At 36.5% G+C, this 27,424-nt stretch overlaps 1 protein-coding gene across 8 annotated transcripts in view; it reads right to left on the bottom strand.

The window, feature by feature from the left end:
* Nucleotides 1-19,651: 19,651 nt before the first annotated feature.
* Nucleotides 19,652-27,424, bottom strand: part of LOC125171846 (zinc finger protein 300-like) — a 32,858-nt gene continuing 25,085 nt past the window's right edge. For all 8 annotated transcript variants that reach the window (XM_047869028.1, XM_047869020.1, XM_047869064.1 and 5 more), the window contains one exon: nt 19,652-21,706. In XM_047869028.1, the coding sequence (XP_047724984.1) occupies nt 20,163-21,706 (1,544 nt within the window). In that variant the 3' untranslated portion in view covers nt 19,652-20,162. The remainder of the gene's footprint in view (nt 21,707-27,424) is intronic.

Below are 27,424 nucleotides of genomic sequence, written 5' to 3'. Positions count from 1 at the left end.
TGACAGCTCAGAGCCTGGAGCCTGTTTCAGATTCTGTGTCTCCCTCTCTCTGACCCTACCCCGTTCATGCTCTGTCTCTGTCTCAAAAATAAATAAACAAACGTTAAAAAAATTTTTTTAAAGTAATTATTTAAAAAAAAAGAGGGTAAAAAGTGGGCAGTTGCGATCAATTTGAACTCCCACAGTTACATCAATATTTATTGCATGCCTTGTGCTTAAGGCAGTGTAGCCACTGTGTTAGGCACTAGGGGTATAATAATGATTAATTTAGAATCCTCAAGGAGTGGGGCACCTGGGTGGCTCAGTTAGTTAAGCCTGTGACTTCAGCTCAGGTCATGTTCTCCTGGTCCATGAATTTGAGCCTCACATCAGGCTCTGCACTGACAGTGAGGAAACTGCCTGGGATTCTCTCTCTCCCTCCCTGTCTCTGCCCCTGCCCCACTTGTGCTCACACACATGCTCTCTCTCTCAAAATAAATAAACTTAAAAAAAAAAAAAAAGAAAAGAAGACTCCTCAAGGAGTGATGCCAGTGGACGCTGTAAATACGGGAAGGGGCCTAACCATGAGAACTTTGTAGTAATTTTAAAAAGTTTAGCTCTTGAGCCAAAGCGTGATGCAAAGCTGTCCCTAATGTAGTATCTCATTAAAAAAGAAGCTGAAGGAGGAGACCTCCCTTGTAATGAAAGAAATAAGAATTAAAGCTGCAGTAAGATCCTATTTCTCATCTATTAGCCTGTTAAAAAGTATTCTACTTTTGGAACTATATGGTGTTGATAAGGCCAAGGGAATAAGGAATTCTCATATAGTACTGGTGGGACAGAAAAATGATACAGTCCCTATATAGGTGGTTTAGCAATAGCTAGCCAAAATACATGTATTAGTGACTTCTAGCAGTTGGGCTGTGAGGACAAAGGCGTGCTGGGAATGATGACCAAGAAGTTGGCGTGGCAGCTTGAATTCATTAGAAGAGTCAGTTGCACCAACAAAAGGAAATCTAGGAAGAAGCATATCCATTGTTTGACTACATAATTGTCACTGATTTTGAGTCAGCATGTAGGAATGATGGGAAACGCCACCAGAGCCAAGAAATTAATGAACTTTCAACACTTTGCTGAACACATTAACTGGAAAAATTGAATCCGACTTCCACTTCCATGCCTATGTCCAGCCTCAGGAACATCCAATTCTTTCTGAATTTTGCATGGAACTGACAGGCATAAAATGGGCTCAAGTTGATGAAGGAGTCCCTCTGAGGCTTTGCTTAACTCAGTTCTGTGAATGGATTCAGAAACAAGAAAATTATCATTTTTGTTCCCTTATGTTCATCTGTTTCATTTCTTAAATTCCACATGACTGAAATTAGATGGTATTTGTCTTTCTCTGAGTGACTTACTTCAGTTAGCATTATATACTCCAGCTCCATCCATATTGTTGCAAATGGCAAGATTTTATCTTTTTAAATGTTTTAAAATTTATTTTTGAGAGAGAGACAGAGAAAGAGAGACAGAGTGCAAGCAGGGGAGGGGCAGAAAGAGAGAGAGACACAGAATCAGAAGCAGGCTCCAGGCCCTGAGCTGTCAACACAGAGCCTGACGTGGGGCTCAAACTCACAAACTGCGAGATCATGACCTGAGCCAAAGTCGGACGCTTAACCAACTGAGCCACCCAGGTGCCCCAAGATTTTATTCTTTTTATGGCCAAGTAACAGTCCATTATACACATCTTCTTTATCCATTCATCAGTCAGTGGACGTTTGGGCTCCATCCATAGTTTGGTTATTATTCATAATGCTGCTATAAACATTAGGGTGCATGTGTCCCTTTGAATTAGTATTTTTGTATTCTTTGGGTAAATACCTAGTAGTGCAATTGCTGGATCATAGAGTAGTTCTATTTTTAACTTTTTGAGGAACCTCCCTACTGTTTTCCAGAGTGGCTGCACCTTGGCATTTCAACCAACAGCATTAGAGGGTTCCCCTTTCTCCACATCCTTGCCAACACCTGTGTTAATTTTAGCCATTCTGACAGGTGTGAGGTGATAGCTCACTGTAGTTTTAATTTGTATTTCCCTCATGATGAGTGATGTTGAGCATCTTTATATGTGTCTGTTAGCCATCTGTATGTCTTCTTTGGAAGGATGCCTATTCACGCCTTCTGCCCATTTCTTAACTGGTTTATTAACTACAGAGAGCTAACTGAGGGTTATTGGAGGAGAGGTTGGCAGGGGGATGAGTTAAATTGGTGATGGGTATTAAGGAGGGCACTTGTGATGAGCACTGAGTGTTATAGGTATGTGATGAATCACTAAATTCTACTCCTGAAACTAATATTATATTATATGTTAACTAACTGGAATTTAAAGAACTTGAAACTATTAAAAAAAATAAAAAACAAAAATAAAAATAAATACATGTATTAGTTATCTGTTGCTGTGTAATGAATTACCTGAAACTTAGTGTGAAATTATAAACATTTACTGTGACATATTTCGGTGCGTCAGCCTGGGAACAGCTTAGCTGAGTGGTTCAGGTTTCGTCTCATGGGGTTGGGGTTGCAGTCAAGCTGCTGGCCAGGGCTGCAGTTATTTCAAGGCTCAAGTGGAGGAGAATATTCTTTCAAATTCAATCGAGTGGCTGATGACAAGTCTCAGAATATCAGTTTCCAGGTTTAGTTCCTCACTATGTGGGCCTTTCTTTAGGCTACTCCTGACATGGCCGTGGTCTTCCCTCTCCTCAAGCCTGCCTCATAATGTGATAGCCGGCTTCTACCGAGACTGAGCAAGTCAAGGGAGAGAGAGAGGGTGAGCAAAGGCACACAAAACAGAAACCACACTCTTTTTAGAACCTAAATTGAAAGTGGTATCTTATTACTTTTTCTGTATTCTGTTTGCTCAAAGTGATTCACTAAGGCCTGCCTGCCCACAGTTAAATGGGAATTGAGCTCCACTTCTTAAGGGGAGGATTGTCAAAGGGTATATGGACATATCTCTAAAATCACAACGCTACATAACTTTCACACTTCGATTCAAAAAATCCACTTCCAAGATATATTTCAAAGATATATTGGCCAAAAAAAAAAAGACAAAAAAATATGGTCAAAAGATTATTTATTACAATAATGTTTTTAGTATCAAAAGATAGCAGTTAACCAGACATCTACTAATAGAAGTCTGGTTGTATAAATTATGGTATCAACATAAAACAGTATTATTCATCAGTAAGAGAGACAGAAAAATCTCTATGTACTAATATTGAGTGAAATTCAGGATATAATGTTACAAGAAAAAAATGAAAAATTTATTACCATTTAGTTTTATAAAATGTGAAAATGAATGAGTATATATGCAGTCAATTGTCATAATTCATGTTTATGTCCTATATAAGGTTGTTGCAAACAGAATTAGTGAATAAAAAAAAAACATTGCTCCTAGGGGAAATATATAAATATATATACTTACACACACACATATATATTGGATATAATCTTAAACTGCAACTTCGTGAAGTTTACAACTTTGTGTAATTAAGATTATAATCTTATAATCAATTAATCCTGGTAAATTATACTTTATTTTACAAAAGAGAAAATTAGGTTCAGAAGCATTAAGTGACTTGCCTGAGGTGACTCCATTAACAGGTGCCAGAGTTGGATTCAGACTCCACCAGAGCGGCCCTAGAGCTGGAGGTTGTTACACTTCAGTACACTGCCCCTGCTATTTCCATCCTCTTGAAAGCTGGAACAAGAGGAAGAGTATCCCTTCAGTTCAGTCTCACATGGAAATGTGTGCATAAGGCAATGCAAATTTTTCACTCTGTACATGTCTGCTAATGACTGCAAAAGGACCACATTGATTTGGAGTTTATAAATCAATTTCAACAATTAGGTATATTTGCAGATATGGAATCTGTGAATAATGAAGATCAACTGTATGTATGTTTACCTGAAAAAAATCAGGCAATGAAAGAATAAACCATCAAAATATTATCTATAAAGGATGTTGTTAGGGGTGCCTGGGTGGTTCAGTCAGTTGAGCATCCAACTCTTGATTTCAGCTCAGGTCATGATCTCACGGTTGTGAGATTGAGCCCCACATCTGGCTCTGTGCTGTGTGTGGAGCCTGCTTTAAGATTCTCTCTCTCCCTGTCCCTCTGCCCCTCCCCTGTTCTCTCTTGGGGGGGTGGGGGTGGGAAGTGTTGTTTGTTATCTACTGAAATGTAGCAACTTACCCCAAAATGTAGTGGCTTAAAACAACACACATTTATTGTCTCTGTGTGTCAGGAATCCGGACAAGGATTATTTGGGTCCTCTACTATAAGGACTCCCAAAAATCTATAATCAAGGTATTGGCTGAGGCTGGGATCTCATCTGAAGGTTCAAATGAGGAAATATGATTGTTGGCAGAATTCACTGTCTCAAGAATTGTCGAACGAAGGGCATTCACATCCTTACTGGCTGTTGAAAGAAAGCTACCCATAGTACCTTGCCATGTAGGACTCTCCAACTTGTGACTTGTATATTTAATGAGGCAGGAGAAAGAGTCTGTAAGCAAGACAGAAGTCAGTCTTTTATAACCTAATCACAGAAGTAGCACTCATTCAATGTTGCTATATTCCGTTGGTTCAAAGCTACTTACTCATATGGAGGGTATTACAACAAAGGATACCTGGAGGTGGGAATCGTTGCCCATTTTAGACACTTCCTACCACAGGAAAGAAGAAAATAAGGTAGAGGGTACAGACAGTACCTAATCTTCTCTGAACGTACATGTTCTGTTGACTTAACTTTAGAACCTCAAATTTTTACATAATTATGAGGGGTGCCTGAGTGGCTCAGTTGACTAAGCATTGGACTTCAGCTCAGGTCATAATCTCATGGATCTGGGTTCAAAGCCCACATCGGGCTCTCTGCTGTCAGTGCAGAGCCTGCTTCGGATCCTCTGTCCCCCTCTCTCTCTGCCCCTCCCTGCCTTGTGCTCTTGCTCCCTCTCTAAATAAACATTTTCTAAAAACTTACATAATTATGAAACAAAATTAAATTTTATAAAACAACCCCAAATTTCTACCTCTGGCCAAAGTGATGTAACAAGGAATGGATTACACTTTCACCTGAAACAATGGAAAAACCAGACAAATGTATGAAACAATGGTTTTCAAGTGATCCTCAAAGATGGGAAACAAATGAGGTAACCCCTTTGATTGCTCAGTTTACTGCCTTAAGAAGATTTACAGGACACAGCATAGGGAAGGGGAGCCTAGGCAACAACCAGCAGACTCTCAGGGTTGAGGAGAAAGAACTAAGAGTACAGACAGACCAAGGAAGCTAGATTCACAGAGCAGAGAACCAAAGAGCAGAAAGTTGCACCAAAAGGAGAGCTCCAGAGCTTGCAGAGGGTCTATGTAAGTACTCATCAGAATATTGGTCAGTGTATGCATATAAGTAATCTATCAAAGTTTGGAAAAATAAACGCTTGAAATGAAGGAGAAAACAGTAACTGGGTGTCAAAAAAGCCAAGATTAATGCTCTTTCTACCAGCCAGACTGGCAAACTGCACTCTTCGTGAGGCATTGGGAAGAGTACTCAAAAGGTTCTGCCCCAATAGTGAAAGTAATTAGCTCTACACTAAAATATTGCTCTAGTGCCGCCTAATAATCAGACTTGAAAGGATCAAGCTGTTTCCAAGTAACAACTGAACTGCAGAGAAAGGTTTACAAAACACTGGAATACAAAAATATCCAGCACCCAACAAGGTAAGATTCACAATGTCTTGCATCAAATCAGTAATTATCAGACATGTACAGAAACTGGAAAATGATACTCATAACAAGAAAAAGCAAAGAAAAAGAAAAGGGATCAGAATCGAAAAAGATACTGGAAATTACAGATCTAGATGTTAACAAGTTATAGTTCTTGCAGTTATTAGAAGGATAATGCTAAAATATTATGAACAACTCTAGCCTCATAAATCTGACAAGGTAGAAGAAATAGACCATTTTCACAAACACCAAAACTCAACCAAGATGAAATAGATAATCTACATAGTCCAAATTAAAACTGACTCTTAAGTAAAGACCTCACAAAAAGAAAAGACAATTTCACTGGAGAAATCACCTAAATGTAAAGAAATAACACCGATTTTATACAATCTCTTCCAGAAAACAGAAGAGGAGAGACTACATGCCAGATAATTTTATCAGGGAATTACCAAAATTGGTAATTCATATCAAAATGGTATGAATTACCAAAATCATACCAAGAGAGAAAACTACAGACCAATGTCTATCATGAACTTAGCCATAAAAATCCTTAACAAAATATTAGCAAACAAAATCCAACAATCTATTAATAGAATCACACACTATGATAAAGTGAAATGTATTCCAGGTATGCAAAGCTGGCTTAAATATGAAAATTAACCAATGTAACCCATTTATCAAAAAGATACAAAGAAAAAACGTGATTATATCAATCAACACAGAAAAATCATTTGACAAAAGTCCAACACCATTCATGACAAACACTCTCAGCAAACTAGTAATAGAGGGGAATTTATTCACCTTGATAAAGAGTATATACAAAAAAGGAAAACAGACCAAACATAATATTTAATGGTGAAAGACTGCACATTTCCTCCTTTAGATAAGGAATGAGGCAATAGTGTTTGCTCTCACTACTTAATTCAACACAGTACTCAAAATCCTACCCAACAAAATAACACAAGAAGACAAAATTAGAAGCATAGAGGTCAGAAAGGAAAGAAATAAAACTGATATGAATTACTGCCTTCATAGAAAATCCAAAGGAATTTACCAAAATTAAGCCTAAAACTTAGTGAGGTCAGCAAAGTTAAAGGATACAAGATCATCAGAGCATAAAAATCAATCACATTTCTATATGCTAATAATAAGCATATGGAAATAAGAACATAACACTATTTGAGTCAGTTCAAAGGAATCAAAACACTTGGACTTATACTTACCACATAAAGGATCTTTACGAAGAAAATTACAAAAGGTTGTTGAAAGAAATCAAACAAATGAAGAGATATATCATGTCTATTGATTTGAAGATCATAACTTGTAAAGATGTTAGTTCTCCTCCAAATTGATCTATAGATTTAATGCAATTTCTATTAAAATCACAGAAAGCTGTTGTTGTTTACAAACTTAGACAAGGTTGTTCTAAAATCTGAATGGAAAAGGACAGGCCCTAGAATACTAAAGCCATCTTGATAATAAAGAATAAAGTGATGGCACAAAAACAGACACTCAGATCAATGGAACAGAATAGAGAACCCAGGAATGGACCTACAAACGTATGGCCAATTAATCTTTGACAAAGCAGGAAAGAATATCCAATGGAATAAAGACAGTCTCTTCAGCAAGTGGTGCTGGGAAAACTGGACAGCAATGCAGAAGAATGAACCCGGACCACTTTCTTACACCATACACAAAAATAAACTCAAAATGGATGAAGGACCTAAACATAAGACAGGAAGTCATCCAAATCCTTGAGGAGAAAGAAGGCAAAAACCTCTTTGACCTTGGCCGCAGCAACTTCTTACTCAACATGTCTTCAGAGGCAAAGGAAACAAAGTAAAAAGCTTCTGCACAGTGAAGGAAACAGTCAGCAAAACTAAAAGGCAACTGATGGAATGGGAAAAGATGTTTGCAAGCGACATATCAGATAAAGGGTTAGTATCCAAAATCTAGAAAGAACCTATCAAACTCAACACCCCAAAAACAAATAATCCAGTGAAGAAATGGGCAAAAGACATGAATAGATGCTTCTCCAAAGAAGACATCCAGATGGCCAACCGACACATGAAAAACCGCTCACCACTCATCATCAGAGAAATACAAATCAAAACCGCAATGAGATACCACCTCACACCTGTCAGAATGGCTAACGTTAACAACTCAGGCAACAAGATGTTGGCGAGGATGCGGAGAAAGAGGCTCTCTTTTGCACTGCTGGTTGGAATGCACACTGGTGCAGCCACCCTGGAAAACAGTATGGAGGTTCCTCAAAAAATTAAAAATAGAACTACCCTATGACCTAGTAATTGCACTACTAGGTATTTATCCAAGGGATACAGGCATGCTGTTTCAAAGGGGCACATGCACTCCAATGTTTATAGCAGAACTATTGACAATAGCCAAAGTATGGAAAGAATCCAACTGTCCACCGATGGATGAATGGCTAGAGAAGAAATGGTATATACATGCAATGGAGTATTACTCAGCCATCAAAAAGAATGAAATCTTGCCATTTGCAACTACATGGATGGAACTAGAGGGTATGATGCTAAGTGAAATTAGTCAGAGAAAGTCAAATACCATATGACTTCACTCATATGAGGACTTTAAGAGACAAAACAGATGAACATAAAGGAAGGGAAGCAAAAATAATATAAAAACAGGGAGGGGGACAAAATAGAAGAGACTCATAAGTATGGAGAACAAACAGAGGGTTACTGGAGGGGTTGTGGGAGGGGGGATGGGCTAAATGGGTAAGGGGCATGAAGGAATCTACTCCTGAAATCATTGTTGCACTATATGCTAACTAAGTTAGATGTAAATTAAAAAAAAAAAGTTAAAAAAGAATAAAGTGAAGGTGGGGCACTTCAGTGGCTCAGTCAGTTAAGCATCTGACTCTTGGTTTTGGGTCATGTCATGATCTCATGGTTCATGGGTTCAAGCACCACATCAGGTTCTACACTGACAGTGTGGAGCCTGCTTGGAATTCTCTCTCTTCATCTCTCTCTGCTCCTCCCCTGATCTCTTTCTCTTAAAATAAATAAATAAACATTAAAAAACTTTTTTTAAAAAAAGAACGAAGTGAAAGAAATCAATCCCATAACTTCCATTCATCATTGTACTGGAAGTTCTAAATCAGTGTAAGCAAAAAGAAATAACAGATGCCCAGTTTGGAAAGGGAAAGATAAAGCAATCTTTATTTATAGATATATGATTTTCTATATAGAAAACTTGATGTATTCTGCCAACAACAACAACAACAAAAGGGCTATTCTTAGAACTAACCAGTAAGTTTAGGAAGGAAGGTTATAGTATACTAGATCAATAAACGGTTTTATTTCCATATCCTATCAACAATCAGACTAAAATTTAAAATATCTACAGAATTTCTTTTAAATGTGAAAGACTTGTGGTAAGTCTGACAGAAAATGGAAACATTTATACATTGAAAACTAGAAAACAATGCAAATAGAAATGAGACTTAAATAAAAGGACTATGTCCTGTTCATGTGTCAGAAGCCTCATTATTGTAAATCTCAAACTGATTTAGAGGTTCAGTGCAATCAATTTAAATTGCAGCAAACTTTTGAGGTGAAATTGACAAGATTCTTTTTTTTTTTAAGTTTCATTTTATTTTTGCGAGAGATAGAGACAGCACAAGTGGGGGAGGGGCTGAGAGAGACGGAGACACAGAATCCCAAGCAGGTTCCACGCTGTCAGCACGGAGCCAGATGAAGGGGTCCATCTCATAAAACCATAAGATCATGACATGAGCTGAAACCAAGAGCCAGATGCTTAACTGAGCCACCCAGGTGACCCGAAATTGACAAGATTCTTAAAATTCATATGGAAATGAAAAGGTCTTAAGAATAGCCAAAAATCTTTGCAAAAATAAAATTTGTTTGAGGTCTAATACTACCTGATCTCAAGATTTATTATACACACAGCTACAATATCAAGACAATGTGGTAAAGATAGAAAAATGGGTAAATGAAATAACAGATCAGAAATAGATACAAATGATATAATAACAACAAATTTTCAACAAAAGCATTTCAGTGGGGGAAAGAATAGTGTTTTTAACAAATAACTGGATATCTATATTTTATTTATTTATTTAAAAAATTTTTTTTCAACATTTATTTATTTTTTGGGGGAGAGAGAGAGACAGAGCATGAACAGGGGAGGGGCAGAGAGAGAGGGAGACACAGAATCGGAAACAGGCTCCAGGCTCTGAGCCATCGGCCCAGAGCCTGACGCGGGGCTCAAACTCACGGACCGCGAGATCGTGACCTGGCTGAAGTCGGACGCTTAACCGACTGCGCCACCCAGGCGCCCCTGGATATCTATATTTTAAATTGAACCTTAATCCATTCTTCATAACATATAAAAAAATTAACTCAAAATGGACCATAACCCTAAATATAAAATCTAAAACTATAAAACTCCTAGAAGAAAATGTAAGAGAAAACCTTTGGGACCTAGAATTAGGCAAAGAGTTCTTAGATAAGGACAATGAAAGCATGAACCACAAAAGAATAAATGAGAAATTGGACTCTGGTCTTCAAAAGACCCCACTAAGGGAATGGAAAGAGAAGCCACAGACTAGTGTGAAAGATATTTTCACATCATATATCTGTTAAACAACCAGCAGCCAAAATGTATAAAGAGTTCTAAAACCAAAATGTTAAAAACTGAGCAAAATATTTAAACAGACACTTCCCTGGTTATATTAATGGCAAAAAAGAACATACAAAGATGACCAACATCATTAGTTATCAAGGGAATGTTAATTAAAACCACAATAGGATACCACTTACGCACCTACTAAAATGACTAAAATTTAAAAACTAGTATTACCAAATGTTGGTGAGGACATAGAGAAATGAACTTTTACACACTGCTTGTAGGAATGTAAAATGGTGTAACTACTTTGGAAAATAGGTGATTTCTTTTAAACATAAACCTATACGATCCAGCCATTCCATTTATAATTATCCAAGAGACTAAATATTAGGTATGTGTGTATATACCATACAATATCCAGGACGCGTGCATAGTTATACAGGAATGCTCACAGCAGCTTTGTTTGTAACAAAAACTGGAAGTAACTCAAATATCTATCATAGGAAAATGAATATTCATACAATGGAATACAAATTAGCAAGAAAAAGGAAAGACCTCTTGATACACAACAAATTGGATTAAAATTCAAAACAATATGCTGAAAGGAACCAGGAAAAACAAATTTTCACTTTATTATTCCATTTATTTCAAACTGTAGGACATGCAAATGAATGCATAGTGGCAGAAAGCAGATCATTGGTTGCCTGGGTACAGGGTGGAGAGCAAGTGAATAAAGAGTCATTACCAAGGGGTAAGAAGAAGCTCTCAAGGATGGACATGTTCCTTGTCTTCATTGTGGTGACAGTTTCATTGGTATATACGTAAGACAAAAGTTACCATATTATACACTTTAACTATGTGTAGTTTATGGTATGTATTAAATTTAAATAAATTTTCTTTAAAAAAAAACACCTCTTCACCATGTTTAAAATGCCCTACATTTATCTGCTTTTTTTTTTTTTTTTTTACATCAAATACCCCTTCTAATTCATTCCACTTTAGACATTCTGTTCTTCCCCACCTTTCACCTCAAGGCTTTTGAGAAAGCTCTTCTTACTAGTATACAGATTTATCACTACTCTCACCAATGGCCACAGCAAATAAGATTTAGATTATCTTCCCCAAATAAAAATACCTTTCTCTTCTGGTCTTTCTTAGTCCCAGTTTACCCACACCTTATAAACTTCCTAATGTAATGAAATTTTGGAATATTATTCCACACAGGTTGTTAAACCAGTAAAACTGTTCATTCACCCTGTCATTGAGTCCTTCAACTAATATTTAGTGAATGTTATGTACTATGTACTCTTCTAGAGCTTGAGCCATATCATTATAATAATGCAGCTAAATATTCCTGCTCCAGTCGTACTTAAATGCTAGCAAAGTGGACTGAGAGTAAATAAACAAATTATAACATGACAAAAATGTCATTAAAAAAGTGAAATAAAGCAAAGCGATGAGCAGTAACACTTGGTGGAGTGCTGTATTACATACAGAGGTCTGCTAGTCTTAGAGAAGTCTCACCTAATCAATCATCTGTGAACACAGAGTCGGAATATACTGCAATTCTACAGTGATAAAATTATATAATAGTTACCAGTGTCTGCTCCTCAAGGCTACCAGAAGAAAGAAAATAACAAAAATTGGAGCAGATATAAACAACGTAGACAATAAAAACCAGTGAAAATCCATGAAACCAAGAGTTGGTTCTTTCAAAAGCACAACAAAATTGACAATTTTTTAGCTAGACTGACTTAGGAAAAAAAAGAAAAGATTCAAATAAAATCAGAAACAAAACAGAAGGCATTGTAATTGATTTTACAGAAATAAAAAAGATTTTGGGTACTCTGAACAACTGCACACCAAGAAACTGGATAATCTAAATGAAATAGACAAATTCCTACAAACCCAAAATGTACCACGACGGACTGATAAAAGAAGTAGAAAATCTGAATAAACCTGAAACTAGTAAGGAGATTAAATAATAAAAACCTCCAAAAAAATAATCCTGAGGACAACTGCTGCCTGGCAGTGTCTCCTCGGCACCAGAGGTGAGGAGAGATGCAGACCATACCTCAATCCTCTTAGAGATGAAGAATTTGAATCCCAAAGAAAAGCAAGATCTAGAAAGCAAAACAGTCTAGAAAATCAACGCAGGGAGTGACACTGAAGAGGCTGAAAAACAATAAGTTGTTGTACCAGAACCAGAGAACAAGAATGAAGGAAATCAGGATAAAGAAGGATAAAGAAGAAAGGGAGCCAGAAACATCTAGAGAAGATGAATATAAACAAAAGTACTTCAGAACATATAAGACTTATCCGTGTTACAGACCAGAATCAACTTCAAGTTCAACCACTCTTCTTCACTGTCTACCATGAACAGTTCACTCTATGCTTCAAGTCAACTAAACAGGACAAATACTCCTGTAGGTATAACGTCTGTTTACTCCAGAGTATTAACAAAGGAAAATGAAAGACAGGGAGAAAAAAAAAAAGGAATGAAGATGAATCACTACCTAAATCAATCATAGAATGATGGCAACAAGGAGAAATAAGATCTACAGAAGTTTAATATTGGAAATAAGCTATCAGTGAAAATGAATAAGAACAACAATCATATAGAAGAGGGATCTAATAAGAAAGAAAACTTAGATTCCATTTCTACATAAAAAGCCAGTCCCACATCAATTAGTGATCAGTGCAATGCCTTAATGGGATGCTTTGGATCACTTTTTTAAAAGAAAGAAAACTTCACAGTAGCAGGCTAGAAAAGGAGGATTCCTAACTTTAAGAACTTTTATGAACAAATTCTAGCTGAAAAGAAAAAGCTGAAAACATAGCTACATGATGCAAGTATGGAACTGACAGATCTTAAAATGCAGTTGGAAAAAGGCATCTAGAGATAAGAAAGATTTACTGTGAAGTCTCTACTGGAAATGGAAAAAAAGGAACAAAAAGCTTTAGAAAGAATACCAGAAGTAGTAGAGCTCAAATGCTACCAGACCTAAAAGCAGACAAATAGAAACTAAAGGATGAAAATAGGGCACTGGTCACAGTGATAGGCAAACTTTCCCAATTAAAAAGAGAAACAGCAAGTAATGGAATTACATATTATAACCTAGTGGACCATAATCAACAGTCACTTGAAATTCTTGGAGACTATCATTTTCAGAGATTCTGCCACATGCCCACTTAGTATTTTTGTTTGCTTTTCTTTTCTTGTTTTGAGACCATTGTTTCACAGTAATGCAGCTGCTGAGAAGTTTGTTTTAATGACTGAGAAAACTTGGTTTACAGGTCTAGGATGTAAAGAAAGTGCTCAAGGCCAGATCTTCCTCAGATATTTAACCAGTAAGCCTTAGTTGTACGTAAACACATTCACATCAACAAACACTTTGAGCTCTCACAGAAGACAATTATTCAACATTTTTGATGAGCCACAGTTTTGAATTTTTCAATATTTAATTTTTTTAAATTTTATACCTAGGTTTGGTTTTGTATTTTTCCTTTGTAACTCTCCACGTGCTAGACTCTTCCATATTTTCACAGCTTTTGTCATTTACAGAAAGAACACTTGCTCTTCTGAGATCATTGTTATGTATTAGGTGAGTACTCTGTTGTCTCTCATTTAAATTGCTTGGTGGAACATTTGCTTACACTGTGCAATATGCATTTTCTTATGTGAATGCTTTAAATTCAGTTGAGATTAGGCTCTTTTAAGCCCTATTTGCTGCCTTCATTGGTCACTTTGCTTTATTAGTGTAGTACAGGATGTTAGATTCTGTAATCATCACATTTATCTTAGTAGGTACCGAGTGATGTTGTTTATATAAACAAGTGTGTTGCTTTGATTTTTAGACCACCACATGCCATGCTTGACTATTTTATTATTTCAAGTATGTGTTAATGCAAAGTAGACCACACCCATAATAGTGTTAAAAACAAAATTTGCTAACAAGGTAAATAAATACTTTAAATGGCATACAATAACGGTGCCTGGGTAGCTTAGTCGGTTAAGTATCCAACTCTTGATTTCAGCTCAGGTCATGATCTCACAGTTTGTGGGTTTGAGTCCTGCATTGGGCTCATGCTGACAGCATGATGAGCCCAAGAGCCTGCTTGGGATTCTTTCTCTCCCTCTCTCTCTCTGCCCCTCCCCTGCTCACTCTCTCTCACATAAATAAACTTAAAAAAAATTTTTTTAGAGGCATACAATAGGTGGAGCCCTATGTTTACATTTTTCTACTTAAAGTGCTTTTACTTTTATTTTGTTTCCATTTCAGTGTTCAACCCCAATAAAAGTTGTTTAAGATACCTCTTCACACTGCACATACCTAAATTAAGCTATGTCGAAAACTATTGGGTAGCCAAAGTAATGCTATGAAATTATTTGCAGAATTAACCTGTGATATTCTTTTTGAATTAGTGTTTCTGTTTTTCTTTGAGTAAATACCCAGTAATAGAATTACGAGATCACTGGGGTGTCTGGGTGGCTCAGGTGGTTGTGTGTCTGACTCGATCTGGGCTTAGGTCATGACCTCACAGCTCATGGGATCGAGTGCCATTTCAAGCGGTGCTGTCAGCAGAGAGACTGCCTGGGATTCTCTCTTTCTCCCTCACTCATGCCCACTCTTTCTCCAAATAAATAAATATTTTTAAAAAAGAATTACTAGATCATGTGGTATTGCTATCTTTAATTTTTTTAGGAAATTCCATAGTGCTTTCCACAGTGGTTGCACAGTTGACATTCCCACCAACAGGGCTTGAAGATTCCCTTTTCACCACATCTTCACCAACACTTGTAACTTTTTTCTTTTCTTTTGTCTTTTTAATACTAGCCAGATTAAAAAAAAAAAAAGACCCAATTACCTGCTGCCTAGAAGAGACTCACTTCAGCTTTAAGAACATGGATAGGATCAAACAGGATGGAAAAAGTTATTCCAAGTAAATGGAAACCAAAAGTGATCAAAAGTAGGTATACTTGTATCAGGCAAAATACAGTTTTAAGTTAAAAACTGTAGGGGCGCCTGGGTGGCTCAGTCGGTTGAGCATCCGACTTTGGCTCAGGTCATGGTCTCACGGTCTGTGAGTTTGAGCCCCACGTCAGGCTCTGTGCTGCAGCTCAGAGCCTGGAGCCTGTTTCTGATTCTGTGTCTCCCTCTCTCTCTGCCCCTCCCCCACTCATGCTCTGTCTCTCTCTGTCAAAAATAAACATTTAAAAAAAAATTGTAACAGAGACAAAAAGATCATTATGTATTGATAAAGGGACCAAGTAATAAAGAATATATAACAATTATAAATATATATACACCTAACACCAGAGCACCTAAATATATTAATCAAACACTAACAGGTCTGAAGTGAGAAGTAGACAAAATATAATCATAACAGGAGACTCTGGTACTCCATTTTCAATAATGGATTGATCACAGGGAACCTGGCTGGCTCAGTCAGAAGAGCATGTGACTCTTGATCTAGGGATTCTGAGTTCAAGCCCCGTGATGGGTGTGGAGATTGCTTAAATAAATAAATAAATAAATAAATAAATAAATAAATAATTGATCAGGCAGACAAAATCAATAAGGAAACACTGAACTATACTTCAGATCCATTGGACCTAACTGACATACACAAAACATTGCATCCAACAGCAGCAGAATACACACTCTTCTCAAGGGCACACAAACATTCTCCAAGATAGATGATATGGTAGGTCACAAACAAATGTTAGCATATTTAAGAAGACTGCAATTATACCAAGCATGTTTTCTGACCACAATGGTATGAAACTAGAAAGTAACAAGGAAAACTGGAAACTCACAAATAAGTGGGAATTACATAACACATACTGGAAATCAATGAATCAAAGAAGAAACCAAAAGAAATCAAAAGGTAATTTTAAAAAGCCCTTGAAACAAATGAAAATGGAGACACAATATACCAAAGCCTCTTGGTTGTAGTAAAAGTAGTTTAGGTAGTTCATAGAGATAAATGCCAACCTTAAGAAACAAAGATCCCATGGGCACCTGGGTGGCTCAGTCAGTTAAACATCTGACTCTAGGTTTCAGCTTGGGTCATGGCATTAGGGTTTGTGAATTCAAGCCCTGCATCGGGCTCTGCGCTGACATTGCAGAGCCTGCTTGGGATTCTCTCTCTCCCCCTCTCTCTCTGCCCCTTCCCTGCTCTCTTCCTCTCTCAAAATAAACGAATAAGCTTAAACACACACACACACACACACACACACACACACACACACACACACACAAATCCCAAATAAACAATTAGCTTTACACCTCAAAGACATGGAAAAGAAGAACAAATTAAGACAAAAGTTAGCAGAAGGAAGGAAATAATGAAAATAAGAGCAGAAACAGAGACTAGAGAAACAATAGAAAAGATCAATGAAGCTAAAAGCTGGTTTTTTTGAAAAGATAAGCAAAATTAACACACCATTAGTTAGACACACACTATTGAATAAAACTGGTGAAAATGGACATTGTCTTTTTTCCAAAGAAAAAAAGGAGCAAAGACTCAAATAAATTTAGAAATGAAAGAGACATTACAACTGATATTAGAGAAATACAACATACCATAATATCACTTAGAACAATTATGCCAACAAATTGGATAACGAAGAAGAAATAAATTGCTAGAAACATAGAATATATGAGACTGAATCATTCGTAGAAAATCTTAACAGCCAATAATGAGTAGGAGACTGAATCAGTAATCAAAAACACCTCAACAAAGAAAATCCCAGGACCAGATGGTGTCACTGGTGAATTCTACCAAACATTTAAAAAATTAACAATCCTTCTTAAACTCTTACAAAAAACTGAAGAAGGGAGTACTCACAAACTCATTTTACAAGGCTATTACTCTGACACCAAAGCCAGGTAAGGGCACTACAAGAAAAGTACAGGTCAATATTCTTGATAAATACAAATGTAAAATCCTCAACAAAATAAGAACAAACAGAATTCAGTACATTAGAAGGGTCATACATCATGATTAACTGTGATTTATACCTGGCATGCAAAGATGTATACAATGTATACAAATTAATAAATGTGATTCATCACATTAATGGAATAAAAGATAAAAAATCATCTCAATGCATGCAGAAAAATCATTTGACAAAAATTTAATATTCACGATAAAAAATTCTCAGGCAATTAGTCAAAGAATGTACCTCCACATAAGGAAGGCAACATATGGCATGCTCACAGCTAACTTCATAATCAATGGTGCAGCAAGCTTTTCCCCTAAGATCAGGAATAATACAAGGATGATCATTCTTGCCACTTCTTTTCAACATAGTATTGAAAATACACATATTTCTAGACATGTTGTATTTTTCATGCCCCTGTAACTGATACCTTTAAATTTTCATTTTATATCTGTTGCATAAACTTTATTTTTTTATTTTATTTTTTTTATTAAAAAAATTTTTTTTCAACGTTTATTTATTTTTGGGACAGAGAGAGACAGAGCATGAACGGGGGAGGGGCAGAGGGAGAGGGAGACACAGAATCGGAAACAGGCTCCAGGCTCTGAGCCGTCTGCCCAGAGCCCAACGCGGGGCTCGAACTCTCGGACCGCGAGATCGTGACCTGGCTGAAGTCGGATGCTTAACCGACTGCGCCACCCAGGCGCCCCTAAACTTTATTTTTAAAAATATTCTATACAGAAACCTTGCTACTTTCCATTTCTAATAATTAACGTATACATTTTCATCACCTATGCATACAATTTTGTCAACAAATGTGTTTTGTTCCTTTCCAATCATTATACCAATTTTTTTTTTGCCTGATTTCCCTGACTAGGCCTTTCAATACAATACTGAATAAAACTGGTGAAAATGGACATTGCCTTTTTTCTAGACTTTAGACGGAAAATTTTCTATACACCAGTAAATATCAAATTTTCCTATATTTTATAGCCATATATAATATATATTATGTCATGATCAGATTAATGAGGTTCCTTAGAAAGTAAAAGGCAAAATGGAAGGCCCATGAGGAGAGAGAAACTTGGGTCTTTATTTTCCTTACATAATTGCCCTGTCACTATATTATCATTTCCTTCTCACAAAACTTCTGTATGTTCTGGAGACCCTGACTTTCCCATGCCTCCCCATAAGGGCCAGGTGGGGCCAACTTCCATCAAGACCTCTCAAAGTAGATCACTCCATGCTACATGCTACATGCTACATTATTTCCCAGATCCAAATGGCCAATTATCTGCAGCATCAAACACATGTTCACAATGACACAAAGAATTTTCTCACACGTTTGCACATCTTTTTGGGGTATGCCATGTTCTCTGCAGAGGTTCTCATGCAAAGTCTTACTTCTCAGAGTAAACACTGGGGCCCTGCAGAGAAAGGTCAGCTAAGCAGGACATAGGGAGGAATCAAGTAGGAATTTTATTGCAGAAATCGTATTTAGCCACACAGGTCACAACATCCCTGCCACACAGGACTTGTCCCCGCCAGGATGCTCTCCTAAAGATTCTTATGGGAGCAGAACTGGCCCCACAACAAAGAATAAAGAAACATTTTAGAGATAGCAGGTGGGATTTTTATGTTCAGATTCATACTTACCCATGTAAGCTATGCCAGGCACATCTTCCACATTCCCTATGGGTTTTTCTCTGAGGATCACTCAATTCTCAGGAAAAAGAACTGGTGCTTCAGGGAGAGGGTAAAACAGGATCTGTGGTGGTATCACACAGGGTCTTTATGTACAAACACCATAATTTATATGCGCTTGAAAAATAAAATAAGTAAAAGTGAGGTCTCCATAACAGTATGCGTTAGGCCACCAGACACAAGAGCAGTGAAATGGACAAAGAAGAGAATAGGAAATCAGGGAAATCAGACACACAGTGTCTGGAATGCAAATCAAGTTTAAATGGGGACACATGGTTATCAGCAATCTCCTGCAAAAGAACAGAGAGGAAAGATAAAGGGGACAAATATGAGCTAAAAACATGTTCTCTGCCAGAATTTCATATATAGATGAGGGAACAGACACCATGGATGAAAAAAGGTTTCCCTGAAGTCACACAATCTGTGGGTAATGGAATAAGCATTAAAACCTATGACCATCTATGTCTTTCCATCACACCAAAGTCCTAGTGGAGAGGAGTAAAACAGAGAAACAAGTGTCAATTCCAAGATCCTAGGACTATCCACTGACACAGACCAACTTATATTCTTTAAATGAAAAACAAAACAAAACAACAAAAAAACCAAAAGATCACATTTATTGGACCTTATCAATCCATCTTTCCATCTATCTACAAGAATATACATATTTTTTTACATGTACCTTTACAGGAACAATCAAATCCTTCCCTCAAGCACAGTTTCTAGGTTGTGGCATCTTTTGACTCAAGTTTTCTTCATGTGCTCTATGGGGATTTATTTCACAGCCATAATTATGCTAAGCTAACATTAATAATATTACTACTGGTCCAATTCTTATTATGTAACATAATCACAAATATGTAACTTCAAAATAGATTATATAACTTGTAATTAATTCAGTTCACAATCTCAAAAGTCTTATTTACGTGCCATAGTGAAAATACCCATTATTTATATAACTGAGATGTTTGTATTATCTTTGATAAAAAAATAAACATATTAGAAACTTTATTTCATTTCTTAAATTTTACCAGTAAAGATGCCCCCAAACTCATGAAATCTGTAAGTTTGTGGTATTTATTAAGGCTTAAGCAGATACTGAAGACTTTCCTGTGCTTAGTCCATTCTTACGATTTTGCCACTGTATGAATTCTTTGATGTACAGTGAGTTGTGACTTCTGGATGAAGGCTTTCCCACACATAGCACACTGATAGGGTTTCTCCCCTGTATGAATTCTCCGATGTACAACAAGGTCTGACTTCTGGGAAAATGCCTTTCCACATTCAGCACATATGTAAGGTTTTTCTCCTGTATGAATTCGCTGATGCCCTGGGAGGTGAGACTTCTGAGAAAAGGCTTTCCCACATTCACTGCACACATAAGGTTTTTCTCCTGTGTGAATTCTCTGATGTCCAATGAGATGTGACTGCTGACAGAAAGCTTTTCCACATTCACTGCATTTATATGGTTTTTCTCCAGTATGTGTTCTCTGATGTATGATGAGCTGTGACTTCCGGGAGAAGGTCTTCCCACATTCAGTACATTCATAAGGTTTCTCCCCAGTATGAATTATCTGATGTATAATGAGTTCTGACTTTCTGCTGAAGGCTTCCTCACACTGAGTGCATCTATAGGGTTTCTCCCCAGTGTGAATTCTTTTATGTATAATGAGGTGGGACTTCTCACAGAAGGCTTTCCCACATTCAGTACATTCATATGGTTTCTCTCCAGTATGAGCTCTATGATGTATAATCAGCTGTGACTTCTGGGAGAACGCCTTCCCACACTGATTACATTCATAAGGTTTTTCACCAGTATGTATTCTCTGATGTATAATGAGAGGTGATTTCTGGGAGAAGGCTTTCCCACAGTCACTACATTCATATGGTTTTTCCCCAGAATGAACTCTCTGATGTATAACAAGGGATGATTTCTGAGAGAAAGCTTTTCCACATTCAGAACACTCATAAGGTTTTTCCCCAGTATGAGTTCTCTGATGTACAATGAGATGTGACTTTTCACTGAAGGCTTTCCCACATGCACCACAATCATACGGTTTCTCTCCAGTATGAATTCTTTGATGTATAATGAGTTGTGACTCTTTTAGAAAAGATTTTCCACATTCAATGCATATACAGGTCTTCTCTCCAGTTTCAACATTCACATATTGAAAAAGAGACTGTTTATTGCTGATAATCTTTCCACATTGACTATCTTCACAGTGTTTCACTCCATTATGAATTTTTTCATGCTTAGAATAGGAAGAAATAGGTGTACTCCTACATCTAAAATTCTCAACAGTGTTTTTTCTTGCATAACCCCTATTACAACTGAATAAGTTTATATTAGGTATCAAGCTCTTTTCAAATGAGTCACATTTATACAATCTTTGTCCTGAAGCATCTAGGTCCATGCAGTCATGAAATATTTTTCCTGATGACTTATATGTATCACCTGATTCTTCAACAACTGTTTTGTTTTTGATGACCATGAATTGCCTGAGAAGTCTGTCTTTATTTTCCTGATGTCTCTCCATCTGGTCATCACCCTGCCAGACCTTAAAAATGGAGTATAGTGAAGGATCCCTTGTTACACTTTCCAATACCTCCTTATGGAAGGAAACATCTCCAGGTATATCCAATTGAGGGTTGTCAAGTCTAGTCTCCTTCTCTGAAAGAATAAAGAAATAAAATCAAATAGATATAAAGATTTAGTAGAGGACAAAGGGGTAAAAACAAATGAATGATACAGGACAGTCCAAGAGACAGAGAGCTGGGAAGGCAACAGGCCATTTAAAACATATAAGTTTATCACATGAGAAATTAAAGATGGACTTGACTTCCAATAGTGGTGGCATGAGGTAGTTGAGGAATTCTTCCCAAAAAACAAGTACAAGAACAAATAAAATGATTTTTAAAAAAAACAACCAATTCATGGTACAGAAAAACTACCAAAGGCAGGTCATAAGCTGAAAAGTGCTTATTCACCAAAAACTTCTTTCTTAGATAAGAATGGGGAGCTTGTGGAATTTTTTCTCAGATTTTCCCATCTCCCCCATCCCTAGTTTATGGGGCATTAAAAGATAACAAAAATCCCCATGATATACGCCTTAATGCTGTTAGTAGAGCAGCTAGAAATTTAACAGGGGAATTTGGAAGTAAGAGTCAGAGAAAGGTTGAGATAATAAACTTTCTCTGTACCCCCACCCAAGCACTAAAATATTTGCGCAAAGAGACCCTAGAGAGCCCAGCGGTGGTTGAAAATTTGGAGACTTGCAAATTTGCTATACTTTTAAAGTGGTCTGACACATCCACAACTCAGGCAGCCAAGAGTGATGGCTTTTGATGTCTAATACAACCTCTGTCCATAACACAAGCTCACTTCTACTTTATGCAGATGAAGGGGAGTCTTAGAGAGCCAGGCTTAAACAAAAACTAAGCAAAGACATCAGCAATGGGGTCTATGGGAGAGACCGATGTCACAGTTTAAGACCAAGCAAGTTAAATGCCTCTAAAACAAAACAGAAACCCTTAAAAAGACAAGAAGAATCCAGACTACAACATATTATCGACAATATAGAATGTTCAACTAAAAATTGCTAGACATATAAAGAAACAGAAAACTGTGACCTAAACTAAGGAACAAAATCAGTCAATAGAAAGTGACTTTCTATAGGTATTGTATTTCATAAACAAAGATCCCAAAGAAGCTATTATAAACACATTAAACACGTTAAGGGAGAGGTGCCTAGGTGGCTCAGTCGGTTAAGTATCCAATTCTTGATTTTGGCTCAGGTCATGATGTCACGGTTTGTGAAACCAAGCCCGGCACTGGGCTCCGTGCTGACAGTGTGGAGTATGCTTGGGATTCTCTCACTTTCTGCTCTTCTCCCACTTATGTGCACTCTTTTTCCTTCTCAAAATAAATCAATAAACTTAAAAAAAAAAAGTTAAGGGAAAAAAGGCTAGGGAATGGGAGAATATGCAATTTTAAAAGAGAAAAAAAGTATATAAAGATATTAGTTTGACTATAAAAAGGCAGAAAGAGGAAATTTTGAGTATTAGAACTTTTTTATATCATGACTGTGTAGTTAAATTACTCTATGCCTAACATTTACTCTGTGTAGGTTAAAACATAAAAGAACCAAATGAAAATTCTAAAGGTCAAATTAAATTTCCACCAGCTGGGTCATTAGATTTGAGAAGCAGAAGGCAAAATCTGAATCCATAAACTTGAAGATATCACTAAAAATGAACTAATTCTAAGAACAAAAAGAAAAAAATATATAAAAACAAACAAAACTTCAGAAATCTATGATGTAATATTAGGCATTCCAGTATAGGCGGGATTGTAGTAGTAGGAAGACGGAAGAGAAAGAGGCAAAAAAAAAAAAATTAGAAAAATGCCTTTAAAATCATCTAATTTGATGAGAAACATTAATTTACATATCCAAGTAATTCCATAAACCACAGGTAGAATACCTAGACAACTAGTCACGTCAAAATTAAGTTGTTGAAAACTGAAGACAAAAAGAAAAATCTTGAAAGCAGCAAGAAAGAAAAAGTGAATGACAAATTCAAAAATACTAAAAACAAGCAACCTGTCAATCAGGAATTCTGTATCTAGGGAAACTTTCCTTTAAACATGGCAAAATAAAGGCATCTACAGATAAATAAAAACATTTGTTAGCAGAACCGAATGACAGAATATACTAAAGAAATTATCTCTGACAAAATAACACCAAATGGTAACTCAAATCCACAGGCCCCTAGAAATTTTTTTACGTATGTCAGTAAATATAAGGAATTTAAATATGTCTGCCTTTTCTCTTTTGATTTTCTTTAAAATGCTTTTGTTTTATTTTTTATTTTTTTAAATTTACATCCAAATTAGTTAGCATATAGTGGAACAATGATTTCAGGAGTAGATTCCTTAGTGCCCCTTACCCATTTAGCCCATCCCCCCTCCCACAACCTCTCCCGTAACCCTGTTTGTTCTCCATATTTATGAGTCTCTTCTGTTTTGTCCCCTTCCCTGTTTTTAGTTTATTTTTGTTTCCCTTCCCTTATGTTCATCTGTTTTGTCTCTTAAAGTCCTCATATGAGTGAAGTCATATGATTTTGGTCTTTCTCTAATTTCACTTAGCATAATACCCTCCAGTTCCATCCACGTAGTTACAAATGGCAAGATTTCATTCCTTTTGATGGTTGAGTAATATTCCATTGTGTATGTGTGTATATATATATATATATATATACACACACACACACCACATCTTTATTCATTCATCCATCGATGGACATTTGGGTTCTTTCCATACTTTGCCTATTGTTGATCTTGCTGCTATAAACATGGGGGTGCATGTGTCCCTTCGAAACAGCACACCTGTATCCTGTGGATAAATGCCTAGTAGTGTAATTGCTGGGTCGTAGGGTAGTTCTATTTTTAGTTTTTTGAGGAACCTCCATACTGTTTTCCAGAGTGGCTGCACCAGCTTGCATTGCCATTTAAAAACCTTTTTAAAACAAAAATAATAACATATTGTCCCATTTATGACAAACATAAGTGTAACATACATGATTAAAAGAACAAAGCAGCACCAAATGATCAGGGAGAATAGAGAATGGAGCTATGTTAGTGCAAAATTTCTGTTTTGCCAGAAAAATATAGCAGCATTAACATGTAGTAGGTTATAAGAAGTTAAATATCATATTGTAATCCCTATAGCAATATTACATGTATGTAGAGACTGAACTATCAATACAAATTCTACAGGGAAATTAAATTGGTATATTATAAAACATTCTTTTGACACAAAAGAAGACAGGAAAATAAAAAGGAACAAAAGAGAGATTAAACAAACAGAAAACAAATAGCAAAATGGCAAACATAAATCAAAACAAATCAATAATTACATTAACTAGAAATGGAATAATATTCCAGTCAGAAACTGTCAGTCTGGATAAAACAGTTAAGAATCAACTATACATTGTCCATAATAAGTTCACTTTATTATTTTTTACATATTTATTTATTTTGAGAGAAAGTGCAAGTGCATGGGGGAGGAGCAGAGAGAGAAGGAGACAGAATCCCAAGCAGGCTCCAAACTGTCAGTTCAGAGCGCAAAGCAGGGCTCAATCTTACAAACTGTGAGATCATGACTTGAGCTGAAATCAACAGTCAGATGCTTAACCAACTAAGCCACCCAGGTGCCCCAAGAAATTCACTTTAAATTCAAAGACAAATAGGCTGAAAACAAAAGAATGGGGAGAAAAACGTCATGCAAACTATAAGCATAAGAGAAGTGAAGTAGCTATATTAGTATTAGACAATATAGACTTCAAGATAATAAATATTATTAGAAACAAAGAAGTATATTTCCAAATTGTAAAAGGAGATTTGCAAGAAGATATAACCATTATAAACATATTTGCACCTAACCATAGATGCCCATAACACACATATTAAAACTAACAAAAATGAAAGGAAAAAAAGACAAATTAATGTCTACAGATTTCAACATCCCTCTCACAAGATGTATAAAAGAACAAACACACACACACACACACACACACACACACACACACACACACACAATAAGCATCAATGAACCTGACATCTATAAATACCCCATCCAACAACAAAATACACATTCATTTCAAGAATATGTGAATCAAACATCAGAATAGACTATATACTGGGCTGCAAAACAAACTGTAATAATTTTATGAGGACAGAAATCATACAGCGTATATTCTCCAACCATAATAAAATCAGAAATAAATATCAAAAAGGGATCTCAAAAATTCCCCCAATGTTTGGAAAATAACATACTTGTAAATAACCTATGTGTCAAAAAGTCCAATAAGGAATTAAAAAATAACTTGGGAATGCAAGCTGGTGCAGCCACTCTGGAAAACAGTATGGAGGGTCTTCAAAAAACTAAAAATAGAACTACCCTACAACCCAGCAATTACACTACTAGGTATTTATCCAAGGGATACAAGTGTGCTGTTTTGAAGGGACACATGCACCCCCATGTTTATAGCAGCACTCTCAACAATAGCCAAAGTATGGAAAGAACCCAAATGTCCATTGATGGATGAATGGATAAAGATGTGGTGTGTATATATATATATATATATATATATATATATATATATATACACACACACACACACACACACATACACACAATGGAGTATTACTTGGCAATCAAAAAGAACGAAATCTTGCCATTTGCAACTACGTGGATGGAACAGGAGGGTATTATGCTAAGTGAAATTAATTAGTCAGAGAAAGACCAAAATCATATGACTTCACTCATATGAGGACTTTAAGAGACAAAACAGATGAACATAAGGGAAGGGAAACAAAAATAATATAAAAACAGGGAAGGGGACAAAACAGAAGAGACTCATAAATACGGAGAACAAACTGAGGGTTACTGGAGGGGTTGGAGGGGAGATGGGCTAAATGGGTAAGGGGCACTAAGGAATCTACTCCTGAAATCACTGTTGCACTATATGCTAACTAATTTGGATGTAAATTATTAAAAAAAAAAAAAAAAAAGAAAGAAAGAAATTAGAAAATAACTTGAAACAGGGCGCCTGGATGGCTCAGTCGGTTAAGCGTCTGACTTTGGCTCAGGTCATGATCTCGCAGTTCGTGAGTTCAAGCCCTGCGTCGGTCTCTGCTCACAGCTCAGAGCCTGGAGCCTGCTTCAGATTCTGTGTCTTCCTCTCTTTCTGCCCCTCCCCTACTCATGCTCTGTCTCTGTCTCTCAAAAATGAATAAACGTTAAAAAAATTAAAAAAAAAAAAGAACTTGAATGAAAATGAAAACAGTATGTCAAAATTTGTGAAATTTAAATTTGTGACAGTTAAAGCAGTACCTAGAGGACAAGTTATATGCAGGTGATGTTCATTTTGCATGATTCCGACATGCATGAATTTCAGTAAGGTTTGGTTAAGTAATACCAGTCTGGCATCAAGACCGTTAATGTTTTAATTACCACAGTATAGTACCTGCGGCTAATAGCATAAAGTACAAACTTCACTGCCAGCCTTGAGTCCACAAATCAATATGTAAATAACAGATACACATCATGCTCAGTACTCATTCATTTCACTTACTTCAAAGTCTGTTGTCAGTTATTAATTCTACATCTGTTATCCGATACATATACAGATACATATACAGAACGCAAAGTGTATAGATGTGTTTCCTCTTTGTCTCCCAGTGAAAACCCACACAGCATTTTACAAAAATGGTAACTGAAACAGGGAACTGGCCTACAAAGATGAAAATGCAACAGAGAAACAACACTAACAATACTGGATGTGGTTAGAAGATAGATGATGGTGGAAATGTTGGGATTGCCACTAT

Source organism: Prionailurus viverrinus, chromosome A1 (genome assembly GCF_022837055.1).
Source record: "Prionailurus viverrinus isolate Anna chromosome A1, UM_Priviv_1.0, whole genome shotgun sequence".
Taxonomy (NCBI): domain Eukaryota; kingdom Metazoa; phylum Chordata; class Mammalia; order Carnivora; family Felidae; genus Prionailurus; species Prionailurus viverrinus.
This window is presented reverse-complemented; position numbering and strand designations above follow the sequence as displayed.